This window comes from Mya arenaria, chromosome 8, assembly GCF_026914265.1.
Source record: "Mya arenaria isolate MELC-2E11 chromosome 8, ASM2691426v1".
Lineage (NCBI taxonomy): Eukaryota > Metazoa > Mollusca > Bivalvia > Myida > Myidae > Mya > Mya arenaria.
The window spans coordinates 21,017,686-21,035,761 of record NC_069129.1 but is presented as its reverse complement, the minus strand read 5'-3'; the positions used below and the strand labels follow the sequence as shown (position 1 = coordinate 21,035,761).

Genomic DNA, 18,076 nt, shown 5'->3' with positions numbered 1-18,076 from the left:
ACGAATCAAATCAATGACAATTGAGTATTTCAGGTATTATGAAGTAGTTATATGATATGATAAGTGAGAAAATGACTGAAGATGTTGTATCAATACCAGTCCTGCTGTACAAGTTAGATTTTTGAGCTGTGGAAACATTTCGTTCTAACTTAAGTCAATGGTAATGATATTGTTCGACTAAATGGAATGTAACTGCAATGGAAGAGAACGTACTATGCTGACCAAAACTAAAAAAAGGTGTCATGTGTGTATGTACAGCTATTGTTAGACTGCGTGAAATGTTTCAATAATCTGGGGAGCACAACATGCTATGCCGACGAAATGCCTTATACAGTTTCATGAATGTATGCACATTTTTTTTCAAACATAGACTATCTTTGCGATTTTGTCCATAACTCTTGTTAGATCAAATGGGATGTTACTGAAAAAGGCGGTGCACACGTACCAACCTAATTATTATATACATATGAAGTTTCACGTGTCCAAGGACGATATTTTTGAAGCTACAATCGACACAATATTGTGACGGGACTTGACGGGACGCGACGCGACGAACGCAACTTCTATATAGCCACAAAATAGATACATCTGTCTGGGGGTATATACATTCAAACAATTATTGTTCATTCAAAAACTCAAGATAATATTTAAACCATGCATTAAATTGCAAACAAAAACATACTAGCTAAGCAACAACAACTTTACAGCACTTTCCACAAAGAGTTGAACAAAAATAGCACATAGGATAGCTAAAGATTTTCGCAAAAAGATATCAAGGTATTGCTTTTTTCTTAGACGATTTCCAGCGGACAGTTTACTAAATGGACGATTTACTTTAATTGTAAGTACAAACTAGATTTTTTTAAATTCTACAATCACTAAAGAAACAATAAAGTTACATAGAGGTTTTTTTTGTTTCAGTGTAAGATAGCAATATATTTCACCGAGTGGCGGTCAAAAGCTATCGTAGCCATGAGTGAAACATGAACATGAAACGAATATTGCGCTAGATGTTTGTTAAATTACGTGAACCATAGATTGATGGCATTGTTTTTTGTTTCTTTCCAAGGCTTAATTGCGAGAATGGTGAGATTATCAGAATATAATCAAGCTTAATTAAAATATTGGATTAAACCATCATTCCATCGTCAGTTGTTTTACTCTACTTTAAGCAAGAAAGACAACCATGCTGAACAAGAACAACTTACTGGTAGCATCCACTAGAAGCATAATATCAGAACATTATAACATATTGATGGTTTTATCAACAAACAATTTCAATTGCTTGTGTTGTCATTATATCAATATAGGCTATATCGATAAAACTTTACAGTTGGTATGTAATTATGTCTGGTTTGCATGTTGTTCAAATATTTAGAAAAAATACTTGCTTCTTCAAGTATGTTCCTAAAAATATCACTTTATAAAATGTGTATGCTCCGTTTGAGCATTAAACATAGTTATTTATAGAATGTGTATGTTCCACTAAGAAATAAAACATAGATATTTATAGAATGTCTACATATGCTCCAATTAAATTAAGCATTTTACATATATACATTTATATAATTTGTATGCTCCGCTAACGCATAGTACAAAAATACTTACATAACATACTAGATTAATTAAGTGTCTGAGACATCAACGCCAGTTAAAATCACAAACAGGCAAAGCAAGGTATGCACTGAATGTTGTGCTCTTTTGGTAATAGCAGTTGATTGTAAACTAATTTGGTATTTCAAACACTTTTTGACAAATGTACATGTCACTGCAGTCTTTCAGCACTTCCAGCGCTTTGATGATATGAAATAGTCTCAAATTGAAATAATTGACGTAAAAATAGTCAAAATCCACACAGCGGTTACTTCCCTTGAAGTAAAGTTGTCACTGCCGTCAAGCAAACCATGTGATGTTGATTAAAATTTACATGACGTCATTCAAAACGTTATTTCTCATTTCATTTGAAACATTTTATGATATTTTTAACTCGAAAATAATATTATTAATGCTTAAATACGTTTATAACAAAAATATATGCCTGAAATGCAGCAACTTTTTTGGCATTGTGTGCACAATGTCTGCACGTCAAGGGAGACCTCTGCTTAGGTGATTAGTTCAAAGCACTAACAGACGAAATATGAAAATATAAACTCACCTTCACACAAAACAGCGGTCTCGTTTGCCCAGCCAGAGTTAAGACACTTCTGTTTTGAGATAGCAGTGCTAGTGGGAACGTAGTTTATGGGGCATATAATGTCACACTCGTCGCCGAAGTGACGTAGGCATGTGTCATAGTCGAAGGTGACCTCCACACCATCGTCTTGCATTATAAATTCGTTACACTGGTAAACTGAAAGACGCCATTTTAAATTACATTTAATAGACTACCATTTAAACCATTGAGAAAAAATAGACGTGGACAAGACAAATGGTCATAAGAATAACGAATAACAGCAAGGTGTGGGCTTGACAGACTCAATAATTAAATAAAAAGAACTTACAGGGATAAGCCCGGTAATCAACCCGTCAACATTAACAGTGTGTGTATACCACGTGATAAATTACGTCATATATGCTACGTCGGAAGGCAAACATTTGTTTAAAATGAAGACTTAAATCAAAGATAACTTTTCATTTACAACACCATTTTAAATGAGACAAAGGGCATTCTTTGCCTCTGAAAGAGCCCCGCATTTGTTTTAATTCCGAAATTTGATGAGGTTAATCATTAGTTTCATCAAACACTTCAACAAACCTGTTTCCAAAATAATGTTTTGACAGTGCTCCGTCAGACGGCCGTATTGTGAAAAGGTTTGTCGAAGTGTTTTAAGAAACTAAACTCGCAATCAAATTCTGGTAAAAGACCGAACGCGGGCCTCCATAAGCGGCGTAAACTGCGCTATGTTTCATTTAAAATGGTGAAGAAATTGTTAAGTTATCTCTGTTTAAAGTCCTTTTTCAAATCAAAATATTGCCTTCCGATGTAGCATTTATGACGCAATTTATCACGTGGTATACACACTGATGACGCAATTTATCACGTGGTATACACACTGATGACGTTATTTATCACGTGGTATACACACTGATGACGTTATTTATCACGTGGTATACACACACTGATGACGCAATTTATCACGTGGTATACACACACACTGATTAAGCGATGTTTTAAGGCTCAGGGCTAGGGCGAAATGACACTTGAACGGAAAACGACCCACACAACACTACGGTGTTCTGTTAGGGATAAATACACTAAGACCCTAACCGGACACCGTAGATACACCGTGCAAGCTTTCTTATCAATTATTCATTGGAGTACTGCTTCGGAACGATCAATGAAAACGAGTTTAATTGAACACGAGTTCACTCAAGTCGCGTATCAGGATAACTACAGTTTTGAAGCATTAAATTGCATTACTATGAAACTAGTGTCAAGTATAACTTCGTTTGTCGTTAAATATGCATATACATCTAGAAAATCCTACCGTTACTGCAAGTGCGTTCGTCGTCATTGAGGTACTCCCCCTCCTCGCACATGCACACTCTCCCCTTCGTTCCGGAAGTCGGCACACAGATAGTGCTACAGTCACCAAGACCGTTACGTGCTTTACATCCAGCGCTCGCTAAAATAAAAATACTCATTCCTTATGTACTTCAAGATGTATGCGGCTGTCATACCTTTAATAAATACATAGTCCCAGACGTTTTCAGAAATACGAACACAAACTCCGCTACAGTTGCAAAGTTCCTTTAAAGCTGCACTCTCACAGATTAAGCGTTTTGACAACTTTTTTTATATTTTGTCTTGGAACCAGCCAGTTTTGCGAAAATGCATGGAAACCAGTTACATAAGACTGCTGACAAAAATTGGATCGCATATGTTTATATTTAAGTTCAAAAATTTATGTTTTATGCATTTTTCTTCAACGGTAAGTAACGGTTTAAGCCATAAAACATTAATTTGTGAACGAAATTATGAAAATCTGTAATCTGATCTTTTGTCAGCAATCTTTTATCATTAGTTTGCAGATATGTACGCAAAACAAATGCTCTTTCAAGACAAAAAATAAAATAAAAGTTGTAAAAACGGTATATTTGTGAGAGTGCAGCTTTAAAAGTCTACACCTTAGTCTTTTTTCATTACATTATGGATACGATCCGCAAAGAAACTAGAGACAAACATTGCTCTGAAAGCGCCATTAACTGTATTGTTAAATGTTTGGTCCATGATGACCCCATATCATAATAGGTGGTGGTGTTAGTAGTTTATACTCCGGGTCCCATCGTGAGCACATTGAAGGGTCCCAGAGGGACAGTTCAACCACCGCACACCTTCCCTGGGCAGAACCAGTACTATGTGCCTTCCCCTCTGAAAGGAACTGACAAACTCTGTACATGCCAGGGGCAGTGGTACAGTGCGAATGGTCTTAGAAAGGATTTCATAACCAATCACAACAGAAGTGACCTGGTCCACAAGGGAATCGAACCCGGTTTGTCCGATTCATAGTCCAACGTTCTACCGATTGAGCTAACCGGGTGGACAATATCATTATAGTATCATTTGAAAGGTTGACCACTTATACATTCGAACACTGTAGGCTCGAACTCCTAGGGACCAGCGAAAATTCCACGAGCCGTGGAAATTTCGAGCCAAGCGGGTATGCTTGCATTTCAGGATAAGAAAATCGGTCCTTTACAAATAGTTCGAGCCAAAGAGAAATTCGAGCCAAGCGAGATCGAGCCAACGGGGTTTGACTGAATATGACTTTGTAAAACAAATGACCAAAGACAACAAGAACGTTATTGCAGTTTCTGTACTTGCTATATTCTCCCCCCCCCCCCAAAAAAAAAAAAAAAATAAATAAATAAATAAATAAATAAAAATAAAGAAATAAAAAAGAAATAAATAAAATAAAATGTGTGTTTTCGGTCCGTTATCGTGGTGTGTTTAAACGCAAAAACCCGGGCGTTATCGGTAGAAAACGTGCATTATTTAGTAAATTTACGTGCCGTTAATGCCCGGCTTTTTTGTTTTAAATAAGCGCTATCAGGGCCCGCATCATAAATATGGAGGCTGAGCGACCTGGTTTTTGACCGAAAGTGGGTCAACGATGCAAACTTTTGCACAAAAACGTATTTAAGCATAAATAGCTGCACACAAATATCAAACCATGAGATAAACCATATATAACTTACGCACTTGGCTGTAAACCATTTGCGGGCCTTTGCAGATGGTAACGACCTCAAAAAGGTGTATTAACCTTATATTAATGCTACTTAACCCCGTGACAAGAGGTTGGGCTTTTTACAACGTAAATGGTTAAAGATGCACTCTTACTACCAAATCAGATTTACCACAGTTAATACAATTGTTTTAAAATACCAAAAAGGATGAATAAAAATGAAGAAAACAATAATTCTTGTGAAAGATAGCGAGTTTAGTTTGAAAGAAATCTGCATAAAACACGCCATTAATTTTCTACTTAATGGGACCATAGTTTATCACAGTAAATATTTAAGCACTCACCAATCATTTAATATTTTTGCGTTTTCAGCTATTAAATACACGGTGACACTCCTATTATCAGTGATTAATATTTTCCATAAATGCATTATTTAGTAAGAAGTTAAAAGTTCATCAGTCAATATTTGTGTATGTAATACATATGTATATAATGATTTTAAATAAGAGTGTCACTTTAATATATAAATAGTCTATAGCAATCTGTATTTCCACGGCACTGATATAGCAAAAGTTGTAACTTACTTCCTTGTGTGTTCATGTTATTAGACTTAAACACGTCTAAACTCTCCAGCCGGCCTAACGACTTCCCCAGCTCTTTCTCTATAGTATTGGTATCCAGATTGAAGACAACCACATGCCTGGAAAGAAACGAGATCAATTTAAGGGACTAGACACCAGGTGGTCCTAAAAGAAGCAAGTATATTATTTCCTCAAAGCAAGCCTAAAATTGTCAAAACGAGCTGGTATGAGGCCGATAATACATAACCATTACATGGTTAAAGGAATATTTTGTCGCTGTCTCAGCTGAGTTTTCGCGTTTAAAAATAGCTCATAACGGTTTCCAAGTTATAGTGTTTAAATTTAGCATGTGAATGTCACGTGATTAGTACATATACATATACCGACGGTATTTTTAAATTTACTTGGAATTACGTGGTAGACAAACACAGTAAAGTAAAGTAAAATACGCAAAAAATGCGAAAGATACACATCTGCATGACATGGCGCAATGATACTTTGGTGACGTCAGCAGAGTGGATAATGACTACTGCAGTTTGCAAAATGTGTTTCGGATGGATTTATGATGGGTATACAATAGTCAAATATACTTTACGAAAGACTTCAAATTAAAGAAAATATTTGATTACTCTTTAGTTGTATCGATATAGTAGAGGAATGTTCCGTCTGTCGCTATGTCACGTATTTCTGCGTGCTGGCCCGTCAAATTAACTTTTGTCTCACAGACTGTGCCTTCGAAATTGCAAGACTGGATGATGTTTGTTACTCGATCACTCCAGAAAAACTGCTCATCTAAAATCAATAATATAAACATTTAGTTTTTACACATCGTTTGACCTTTAAATGTAACAAAAATAAATAAACTACTGCTACTGCTGCTTCTGCTACTGCTGCTGCTGCTGCTGCTGCTGCTGCTGCTGCTGCTGCTACTGCTGCTACTGCGACTGCTACTACTACTAATAATATAATAATAATGATAATAATTATAATATAATAATAATAATACTAATAATAATAATAATAATAATAATAATAATAATAATAATTAAAATTATGGTGTTGTACTCATTTTCTTAAATCGGTCTTTCTTACTCATACAAGTTTTAACCCTGATATTTGAATCATATTTAGAGCATTTATTAAAAGGTGATACTTAATCTAAGTTTAAATTCAGTTTTATTTATTTTATACAATTCATACGTTCAAATAAGTGTGTAACATGTGAACGATTAAAATGATGTGAATTCGAAATGTATGCTCCTGTTTGGTCATGATCAAATCAATGCAAAGCCGCCATTATTTACGCGTTAAAATATGTTTCTTGAAAGTTCGTGAGCGCCACGCTTGTCTATCATATCGTGCGGCGACGTCACTTACGTATATAGTCAATGCAGAGTCCATCCGGTGCTACAACGTGTTCGCCATTCTCCGTCGTTATCAGAGCTTTATACTGTGTCCCGTCCATATTTGACCGTCCAATGTATGATTCTCCAAAGTAGTAATCGTCCGCCGTGAAGAAGAGCCACCTGTCAAATATAATTATTATTGCTTATTTTCTACATCGTCGGAACCAATTATTAAAAACAATCTATTTTGGAGACTCTTGTTTCAGTAAAGATCTTATTCATTTAATTCAATTCGATTCATTTTATTCAAGTAAACAAAGGCCCCAAAATACACCAAATGTACAAAACACGTTGTATTGTAGTTGCAACATAAAATTTACATATTTATCATGTCTAACTGATGGTATACATAGATTGTTAACTTCAAACTTGTAGTATCATTTTTAGTAAACATTAAAGCTGCACTCTCACAGATTTGCCATTTTTACAACTTTTTTATTGTTTGTCTTGGAAAGAGCAAATTTTTGCGTAAACCAATAATATAAGATTGCTGACAAAAAATCAGATCGCAGATTTTGATATTTCAATTCGAAAATTAATGTTTTATGGCTTAAACCGTAACTAATGGTTTAAGAAAAATGCATAATACATCAATTTTGGAACTTAAATATAAAAATCTGTGATCTTATTTTTTGTCAGCAGTCTTATATAACTGGTTTCCATGGATTTTCGCCAAAATTGGCTCGTTCCAAGACAAAAAATTAAAAAGTTGTCAAAACGTTGAATCTGTGAGAGTGCAGCTTTAATTAAAGAGTAGAAATCATTTAAATTATTACCAAATGAATACCAATTAAAATGAATTTAGGACATTGAAAGAATGCATGATATTCACAATCAATAACTGTCAAATTTTGATTCGGACAATATGTACAAAGTCTCTCGTCTTGTGGAGTATTCATTATAATCATAAATTGAAAAAAAAGTTTGTGTCAAAGATCCATACTTCTGCTACAAATATGAGTGAATAGAATTGAAATTAAACCAGCAATGAAAATGAACACAGCGTTAAGGAAATAAAAAAAATCAATGTGTTGCCAAATCAAAACGGTTCAATGAATAGTTTTTTAATACAATTTATTCTATCCCAATTTTACAGGCGCGTAGCTAACTGTACGCAAATAAGCAGTTGCGTAATGAAATTTGGCAGGCCGAAGTTTTTGTCATACCAAAACACCCGAATTTGGAATAAAAACCGAAAGGGGGGAGGGTTTTTTATGCTGTCCGTCATCGATTTGCGTAATCCCAAATTGGCAATAGCTACGCGCCTTCTAAATAAGTAAATCCAAATAACAGGCCATGCTGGTAATCCTTATCTTGCACACGGGAATAGATAAAAAAAGTACACGTGTGGATCTACTTTTTTCACTACGCACAAAAGAGTTCCAGCGACAGCATGTACTTTACTATATTTTGTTTTACTGAGCAGTGAGAAAAGTATCAACCATGTCCGCTCGTGTAAGATATGTTCAAACCAACCTTTGCGCAGGGTCTTTTGCGGAAACTCGGTAAACCCCGCTTCCACAAAAAATAACGCTCGGGTTAGATTTAACCGATCTCACATTTATTCCAATGGAATATGCCTATAATCTTGGCTTCCAGCGATCTATTATCCACTGATAATACACGAATAGCCTACGAGTAATCGAGTACGAGTCCATGTCATCATGATTGTATTCCCCGCCAATCTATGACTTAACATGATTTGACAGTGAGCAGGGGGTCCAATGTGTTTGTGTTTTCCGAATTTTAAGTGAGGGAAATGATGCGGAATAAAATGGCGGTGTTCCAAGGCATTTTGGTGTTTTGGAAGGATATTTTACCTGGTAAGTAAGTTATATCACTTTTCTCGCAAAATAAGGTGAAAATATACCCCCAAAACATTTAAATCCCTTCGAATACCGCCATTTCATTCCGCATCACAAATTTCCCTCACTTAAAATTCGGAAAACACAAAACACGTTGGACCCCCTGGTGAGGGACTGCATTGATTATTCAAGAATAATTTGGTATATAGGTTTAAAGCTTATGCACCAGTCAATTGTAAACACGCCCCCCCCCCCCAGGTCCGGGGAATAGCGGGGACTTTGACTTTCGGTCCAGCGAACCCCGGCTAAAATCCCCGTTTTTCGGGGACGAACAGATGGTAAAATTCCCGCCAAATGCCCCCGCACCCCCAGGGACTCTATGTAAGGCCCATTCCCCGCTATATTTTTCGCAAAGCCAAAACCACCGCATACACCCGACACTGCAGGGCCACCTGAAAGGTAAAAACACGGCCCATTTCCCCGGCTATACCCGGTATACCCCCGGACCTGGGGGGCCGTGGTTACAATTGACTGGTGCATTACAACGACATTATTTAATAAATGACATACAATTCAGGACCTGATGGATACATACGAAAATTTACCACTCGATAGTATTTTGAATAGTTAAGACTTTAAACAAAGATAACTTCACTATTTATTTATTTATCATATTAAATGAAACATGGCGCAGTCTACACCGCTTACATAACCCTGCCTTCGGGCTTTTACTAGAGTTTGATTAAGAGTTAAGTTTCTTGAAACACCGACAAACCTTAAGCATTGTCAAAACAATATTTTGGAAGAAGGTTTGTCTAAGGGTTTGAGGAAACTTATATAAATCACCTTATCAAACTCAGGTAATGAAACGAAGGCGGCATTGAATGCCCTTTGTATCATTTAAAATGGTGAAGAAGACGAAAAGTTATCTTTGTTGTAAGTCTTCATTTGAAGCAAAATGTTGCCTTCCGACGTAGCATTTGTGACGTTATTTATTATTTATCACGTAGTATACACACACTGTTACAATGTAGTCCTGTCTTATGAATAAAAGAACTGAGGCTGTTTTTCGATGCCAAGAGAACGTTCCTCTGATATGATCGAGCACATGACATCCCCCCCCCACCCAGTTAAAGGGGTACATTAAACATATTTGATATCTTTTTTGTGCTGGCAAATAACAAATAAGAACATTTCAAAATTAGATAGGTTTAACTTTGTGAGGGTTAAATTCTCGTTATTGTTCGCGATAAAATACCAAGAGTAATATTAATTTACAAGTGGTTGCCAATGGCAGCAAATGGTAAAATAAAGGCATCGCGAATTTTAACCTAGCGAAATTCGCCAAAATAGAAAAATTGAAAAGGGACCTCGCCAAATTAATACACAAGCTATGCCCAATCGATAGTAACCAAGCCCCGGCCCCTCCTAAGGACTTTCGGTCCAGCCATTCCCGGTTCAAATCCCTGCCCTGCGGACACAAACTGCTGGTAAAATCCCCGCCAAATGCCCGCGCAACCTGGGATACCTAGGTAAGGCCTATTCCCCGCTATTTTTGGAGTGAAAACAGAACCACCGTATTCACTCGCCCTTGCGGTGCCAACTGGAAGGTTTAAACACGGCCCATTTCCCCAGCTATACCCGCGGACCTTGGCGTGATTACAACTGACTGGTGCACTTTAATGCTACATCTGTAGGATGGTACAGTCGAACGCCGTTGGCTCGAACTCGTTTGGCTCGATTTCCTCGTTGGCTCGAACAAGATGTAAAAGACCGATTTCATTATATTGATGTTAAACAATGCCGCTTGGCTCGAATTTTCCGAGGCTCGAGGTTATTTCGCCGGTCCCTGGGAGTTCGAGGTAACGGGGTTCGACTGTACATGAAGAATCATACCCTTTGCTAGGAGCAACTGCTATAGAACCTAGTTCTTCAAAGTAGAAATCATCATCAAGAACAAAATGGTGACCGGAAGGTGAAACCATGCCAATTTGTTGCCAGTAGGTGGATGTGTAGTATATATTTCCTGTAGTTTCACATAGGTCAAACCTCACAGCTTCTGCCCATTCTGTATAAAGGTTAAAATAAAAATGCGATTGGCTGTTTTCTATGAACACAACTTAAAGCTGCACTCTCACAGATTTACCATTTTTACAACTTTTTTTATTTTTTGTCTTGGAAAGGGCAACAAATAAAAAAGTTGTAAAAATTGCGCAAATAACTACAAACCAATGATATAAGATTGCTGTCAAAAACTCAGATATTAGATTTTATATATCCGTTCGAAAATTAATGTTTTATCGCTTAAACCGTTACTAACGGGTTAAGAAAAATGCATAAAACATCATTTTTTGAACTTAGATATAAAAATATGTGATCTTATTTTTGTCATGAGTCTTATATAACTGGTTTCCATGAATTTTCGCAAAAATTGGTTCGTTCTAAGACAAAAATTAAAAACTTGTAAAAAATGGTAAATCTGTGGGACTAGACACCAGATAGTCCGAAAATTATTTTCACAAGACAAGCCTAAAAATGTCAATACGAGCTAGTATGAGGCCGATAAAAATAAGTTTACATTAGTAAAATGTTATTTGTCACTGTCTCAGCTAAGTTAACCCGTTTAAAATTAGCGCACAATGGTTTTCCAGTTAATTGTGTGTATATTTAGCACGTGAAAGTCACGTGATTAGTACAGAAACATATACCGACGCTAATTTTAAACTAACTTGGATTTAGGTGGCAGACAACCCCAGTATATTTCGAGTAGGAAAACTACACAAAAACAGTCAAAGACACGTGTGTCGTAAGCGATGTGATACATCAGCAAGATTTAATGCGTTGTGCACAGGGATATAAATTGTATGTAAGTTTTTGACAAGTGTCTGTTTCTCATGCATTTGTATTATCTGGTGTCTAGTCCTTGTTTCCCAGTATTGCAAACTGATATTATATATGAAATTATACAATGTTATATTATATATTTTAATGTTTTCTGATAATAATTAAAACACAGATAGTAGTTTACATTTAATGAATTAAATACTTGAAGAAAATGATTTGAAAAAAAAAGCTTTTGAAAGAACGTCAAATTCGGAACAATACCTGTTTCAGCAATCTCTTCTTCACCAGTTCCATTCAAATTCGCCATGAAAATAATCTCCTGTTGGTATTTGGAATAAATGATCTTTTTCCGCTTATGATCATACATGACACCTAGTGGATCTCCAAGGTCCTCAAAAGGAATAGAGTTGACATTCCCTGTGTTCAAGTCGATCTGATGGATAGCGTGGAACGTTCTGTCAGATACTAGGGCGAAGTTAGATGTCAATGTGTCTAAAAATAGAAAGGGTAATTGTCTCCGATAATGTTTACAGGCTCATTTTATGTGGAAGTTAAATGACATGAAGTAAAACCTAAATGATTAAAAATGGACGGTGTGAACGTAGCAGACCTGTTTGAAAATAATAGGTGCGAAATGTATGTACAATAACATTTATTATTTTAACATATGTCAACGCGCAAATTTCATCATAATAATAAATGAACTTTGAAAGAAATTGTTCTTGTTGCTGTGACACAATCCTTGAAATCCCATTTAATAAGCTCACTTGATTCAAAATAATTATACTGCTTGAACTACTAGCTTTATTCTATTCAAACTGATGTCGTAAAACATTTACCGGATGTGCACCCTGTTCCGTCTGCCGTCAATCTGAAGCCGGTTGTACATGCACATTTCTTTGTAAACTTGTCGTTCGTGAAATGGGTCAAGCAGATCTGTTCGCAGCCGCCATTTAAGTGTGCGCATAGATCTGTTATGAGAATAAGTAAAACACAATGGGGGACAATTCGAGACGTCATTTAAGTGTGCGCTTAGATCTGGGATGAGAATAAGTAAAACACAATGGGGGACAATTCGAGAAGTCATTTTAGTGTGCGCATAGATCTGGTATGAGAATAAGTAAAACACAATGGGGGACAATTCGAGACGTCATTTAAGTGTGCGCATAGGTCTGGTATGAGAATAAGTAAAACACAATGGGGGACAATTCGAGACGTCATTTAAGTGTGCGCTTAGATCTGGGATGAGAATAAGTAAAACACAATGGGGACAATTCGAGGCGTCATTTAAGTGTGCGAATAGGTCTGGTATGAGAATAAGTAAAACAAAATGGGTACAATTTGAGACGTCATTTAAGTGTGCGCTTAGATCTGGGATGAGAATAAGTAAAATACAATAGGTACAATTCGAGACGTCATTTTCGGGTGCGCATAAATCTGGTATGAGAATAAGTAAAACACAATGGGGAACAATTCGAGACGTCATTTAAGTATGCACATAAATCTGGTATGAGAATAAGTAAAATACAATAGGAACAATTCGAGACGTCATTTAAGTGTGCGCATAAATCTGGTATGATAAAAAGTAAAACATAATGGGGGACAATTCGAGACGTCATTTAAGTGTGCGCATAGGTCTGGTATGAGAATAAGTAAAATACAATGTGGGACAATTCGAGACGTCATTTAAGTGTGCGCTTAGATCTGGGATGAAAATAAGTAAAACACAATGGGGGACAATTCGAGGCGTCATTTAAGTGTGCGCATAGATCTGGTATGAGAATAAGTAAAACACAATGGGGCACAATTCGAGACGTCATTTAAGTGTGCGTTTAGATCTGGTATGAGAATAAGTAAAATACAATAGGTACCATTCGAGACGTCATTTAAGTGTACGAATAGGTCTGGTATGAGAATAAGTAAAACAAAATGGGTACAATTTGAGACGTCATTTAAGTGTGCGCTTAGATCTGGGATGAGAATAAGTAAAATACAATAGGTACAATTCGAGACGTCATTTAAGTGTGCGCATAAATATGGTATGAGAATAAGTAAAACACAATGGGGGACAATTCGAGACGTCATTTAACTGTGCACATAAATCTGGTATGAGAATAAGTAAAATATAATATGTACCATTCGAGACGTCATTTAAGTGTGCGAATAGGTCTGGTATGAGAATAAATAAAACACAATAGGAACAATTCGAGACGTCATTTAAGTGTGCGCATAAATCTGGTATGAGAATAAGTAAAACACAATGGGGACAATTCGAGACGTCATTTAAGTGTGCGCATAAATCTGGTATGAGAATAAGTAAAATACAATAGGTACGATTCGAGACGTCATTTAAGTGTGCGAATAGGTCTGGTATGAGAATAAGTAAAACAAAATGTGGGCCAATTCGAGAAGTCATTTAAGTGTGCGCTTAGATCTGGTATGAGAATAAGTAAAACACAATGTGGGCCAATTCGAGAAGTCATTTAAGTGTGCGCTTAGATCTGGTATGAGAATAAGTAAAATACAATAGGTACCATTCGAGACGTCATTTAAGTGTGCGAATAGGTCTGGTATGAGAATAAGTAAAACAAAATGGGTACAATTTGAGACGTCATTTGAGTGTGCGCTTAGATCTGGGATGAGAATAAGTAAAATACAAAAGGTACAATTCGAGACGTCATTTAAGTTTGCGCATAAATCTGGTATGAGAATAAGTAAAACACAATGGGGGACAATTCGAGACGTCATTTAAGTGTGCACGTAAATCTGGTATGAGAATAAGTAAAATACAATAGGTACGATTCGAGACGTCATTTAAGTGTGCGCATAGATCTGGTATGAGAATAAGTAAAATACAACAGGTACAATTCCAGACGTCATTTAAGTGACCGCATAGATCTGGGATGAGAATAAGTAAAACACAACAGGAAAAAATCGAGACGTCATTTAAGTGTGCGCATAGATCTGGGATGAAAATACGTAAAACACAATGGTTAAAGTTCAAGACGTCATTTAAGTGTGCGCATAGATCTTATATACAATAGGAACAATTCGAGACGTCATTTAAGTGTGCGCATAGGTCTGGTATGAGAATAAGTAAAACACAATGGGGGACAATTCGAGACGTCATTTAAGTGTGCGCATAGGTCTGGTATGAGAATAAGTAAAACACAATGGGGGACAATTCGAGACGTCATTTAAGTGTGCGCTTAGATCTGGGATGAGAATAAGTAAAACACAATGGGGGACAATTCGAGAAGTCATTTTAGTGTGCGCATAGATCTGGTATGAGAATAAGTAAAACACAATGGGGACAATTCGAGACGTCATTTAAGTGTGCGCATAAATCTGGTATGAGAATAAGTAAAATACAATAGGTACGATTCGAGACGTCATTTAAGTGTGCGCATATATCTGGGATGAGAATAAGTAAAACACAATAGGTATAATTCGAGACGTCATTTAAGTGTGCGCTTAGATCTGGGATGAGAATAAGTAAAATACAATAGGTACAATTCGTGACGTCATTTAAGTGAACGCATAGAACTGGTATGAGAATAAGTAAAATACAATGTGGGCCAGTTCGAGAAGTCATTTAAGTGTGCACATAGATCTGGGATGAGAATAAGTAAAATACAATAGGAACAATTCGAGACGTCATTTAAGTGTGCGCATAGGTCTGGTATGAGAATAAGTAAAACACAATGGGGGACAATTCGAGAGGTCATTTAAGTGTGCGCATAGATCTGGGATGAGAATTAGTAAAACACAATAGGAACAATTCGAGACGTCATTTAAGTGTGCGCTTAGATCTGGGATGAGAATAAGTAAAAAACAATAGGAACAATTCGAGACGTCATTTAAGTGTGCGCATAGGTCTGGTATGAGAATAAGTAAAACACAATGGGGGACAATTCGAGAGGTCATTTAAGTGTGCGCATAGATCTGGGATGAGAATAAGTAAAACACAATAGGAACAATTCGAGACGTCATTTAAGTGTGCGCATAGATCTGGGATGAAAATAAGTAAAACACAATGGTTAAAGATCAAGACGTCATTTAAGTGTGCTCATCGAGCTGGGATGAGAATAAGTAAAATACAATAGGTACAATTCGAGACGTCATTTAAGTGTTCGCATAGGTCTGGTATGAGAATAAGTAAAACACAATAGGTACAATTCGAGACGTCATTTAAGTGTACGCATAGGTCTGGTATGAGAATAAGTAAAACACAATAGGTACGATTCGAGACGTCATTTAAGTGTACGCATAGGTCTGGTATGAGAATAAGTAAAACACAATGGGGGACAATTCGAGACGTCATTTAAGTGTGCGCATAGGTCTGGGATGAGAATAAGTAAAACACAATTGGTACAATTCCAGACGTCATTTAAGTGTGCGCTTAGATCTTGGATGAGACATTTCGAGACTTCATTTAAGTGTGCGCTTGAATCTGGGATGAGACATTTCGAGACGTCATTTAAGTGTACGCATTGGTCTGGGATGAGAATAAGTAAAACACAATGGGTACAATTCAAGACGTCATTTAAGTGTGCGCTTAAATCTTGGATGAGGCATTTCGAGACGTCATTTCAGTGTGCGCATTGGACGGGGATGAGAATAAGTTAAACACAATGGGTACAATTCAAGACGTCATATAAGTGTGTGCTTAGATCTGGGATAAGAAAAAGTTAATAGAATATGTACAATTCAAGACGTCATTTAAAGCTGCACTCTCACAGATTTACCGTTTTTACAACTTTTTTGTCTTGGACAGAGCAATTTTTTTGCGTAAACCAATAATATAAGATTGCTGACAAAAATTAGATTGTAGTTTTTGTTATATTTAAAATAATGTTTAATGGCTTTAACCGTTACTAACGGTTAAAGAAAAATGCATAAAACATCAATTTTTGAACTTCAATGTAAAAATCTGCGGTTTTTATTTTTTGTCAGCAGTCTCTTACAACTGGTTTACATGGACTTTTGCAAAAATTGGCTCGTTCCAAGACAAAAAAATTAAAAAAAGTTGTAAAAATGGTATATCTGTGAGAGTACAGCTTTAAAGATCAAATAATGGCGAGACCGGGCCATTATTAGTCACTCCGGATGGCCCTACTGTGTTTGATTTTTTTTAAAGCTGCACTTTCACAGATTGAACGTTTTGACAACTTTTCTATTTTTGTCTTGGAAAGAGCAAAACTTTGCGTAAATATCTGCAAACCAATGATAAATTATTGCTGACAAAAGAGCAGATCGCAAAAAATCATATTTCCGTTCGAAAAATAATGTTTTATGGCTAAAACCGTTACTAACGGTTTAAGAAAAATGCATGAAACATCAATTTTTGAACTGGAATATAAGAACCTGCGATCTAACATTTGCTCAGCAGTCTTATATAATTAGTTTCCATGCATTTCCGCAAAAATTGGCTTGTTTATATGAAAACGTTCATTCTGTGTGAGTGCAGCTTTAATATGGTTATGACAACCAGATGGTCAATTACCTGTTTCCCTGACTTGTAGAGTGGCATCTAATATTTTTATATCAATAGCTGGTACATTAAAGTAGCCTTCCTCGTTATCGCCTCTAAGAGTTGTAACTGGAACGGCCGTATAGAGTATCTTCTCAGGTTGATCTGCAAACTCGTGAATCCATTTGATGTAACTCTGTATGGGACAAAATAGTTCAGTGTGGGAACTTAAGAAGCCAGATGAACCGTGAATAACCACTATAATTGAAGAGTTATTGACATTGAAATTGTTAATAACAGTAACAAGTACAAAGGACAGAGAGACAGAAAGACAGGCAGACAGACAGATAGACAGGCGGGCGGGCGGGCGGACCGACCGGACCAGACCGGACGGACGGACGAACGGACAGATAGATAGACATTGTTCATTGTCAATTATAGAAAATAATGGTTGCTCTTCTGAATAATAAATATTTTTATATATATTAACTGCCGTATAACCAAAATTGAAACAAATTCCATTGTCCACTTAAAGCTGTTGTTTAGTGTAAACTGCATTTATTTATATAAATCGTACAAGTGAGAAAACAAAATATGCGCAAACAAGTAAATAGAGAGAAGAAACATGCAATCAAAATAAACATAGGAAAAATGCATAATGGTGCATCAGGTATTTCAGACAGGATTGAGAAGGGTATGAGCTGATACAATGACTCTCTGCTCTTGTTGGTTGTTTACCAAATGTACTAATTGCTGCGAAAATAACTTTAATCAAATTTAT

General features: G+C 36.4%; 1 protein-coding gene across 4 annotated transcripts in view; it reads right to left on the bottom strand.

Annotated features, from left to right (window-relative positions):
* LOC128244669 (low-density lipoprotein receptor-related protein 2-like) overlaps positions 1-18,076 on the bottom strand; it is a 91,448-nt gene that overhangs the window by 15,251 nt on the left and 58,121 nt on the right. For all 4 annotated transcript variants that reach the window (XM_052962693.1, XM_052962691.1, XM_052962692.1 and 1 more), the window contains 9 exons: positions 17,329-17,491; positions 12,662-12,793; positions 12,084-12,314; positions 10,875-11,046; positions 7,145-7,293; positions 6,397-6,559; positions 5,771-5,886; positions 3,489-3,626; positions 2,156-2,350 (listed from right to left, as the gene is read on the bottom strand). In XM_052962693.1, the coding sequence (XP_052818653.1) occupies positions 2,156-2,350; positions 3,489-3,626; positions 5,771-5,886; positions 6,397-6,559; positions 7,145-7,293; positions 10,875-11,046; positions 12,084-12,314; positions 12,662-12,793; positions 17,329-17,491 (1,459 nt within the window). The remainder of the gene's footprint in view (positions 1-2,155; positions 2,351-3,488; positions 3,627-5,770; positions 5,887-6,396; positions 6,560-7,144; positions 7,294-10,874; positions 11,047-12,083; positions 12,315-12,661; positions 12,794-17,328; positions 17,492-18,076) is intronic.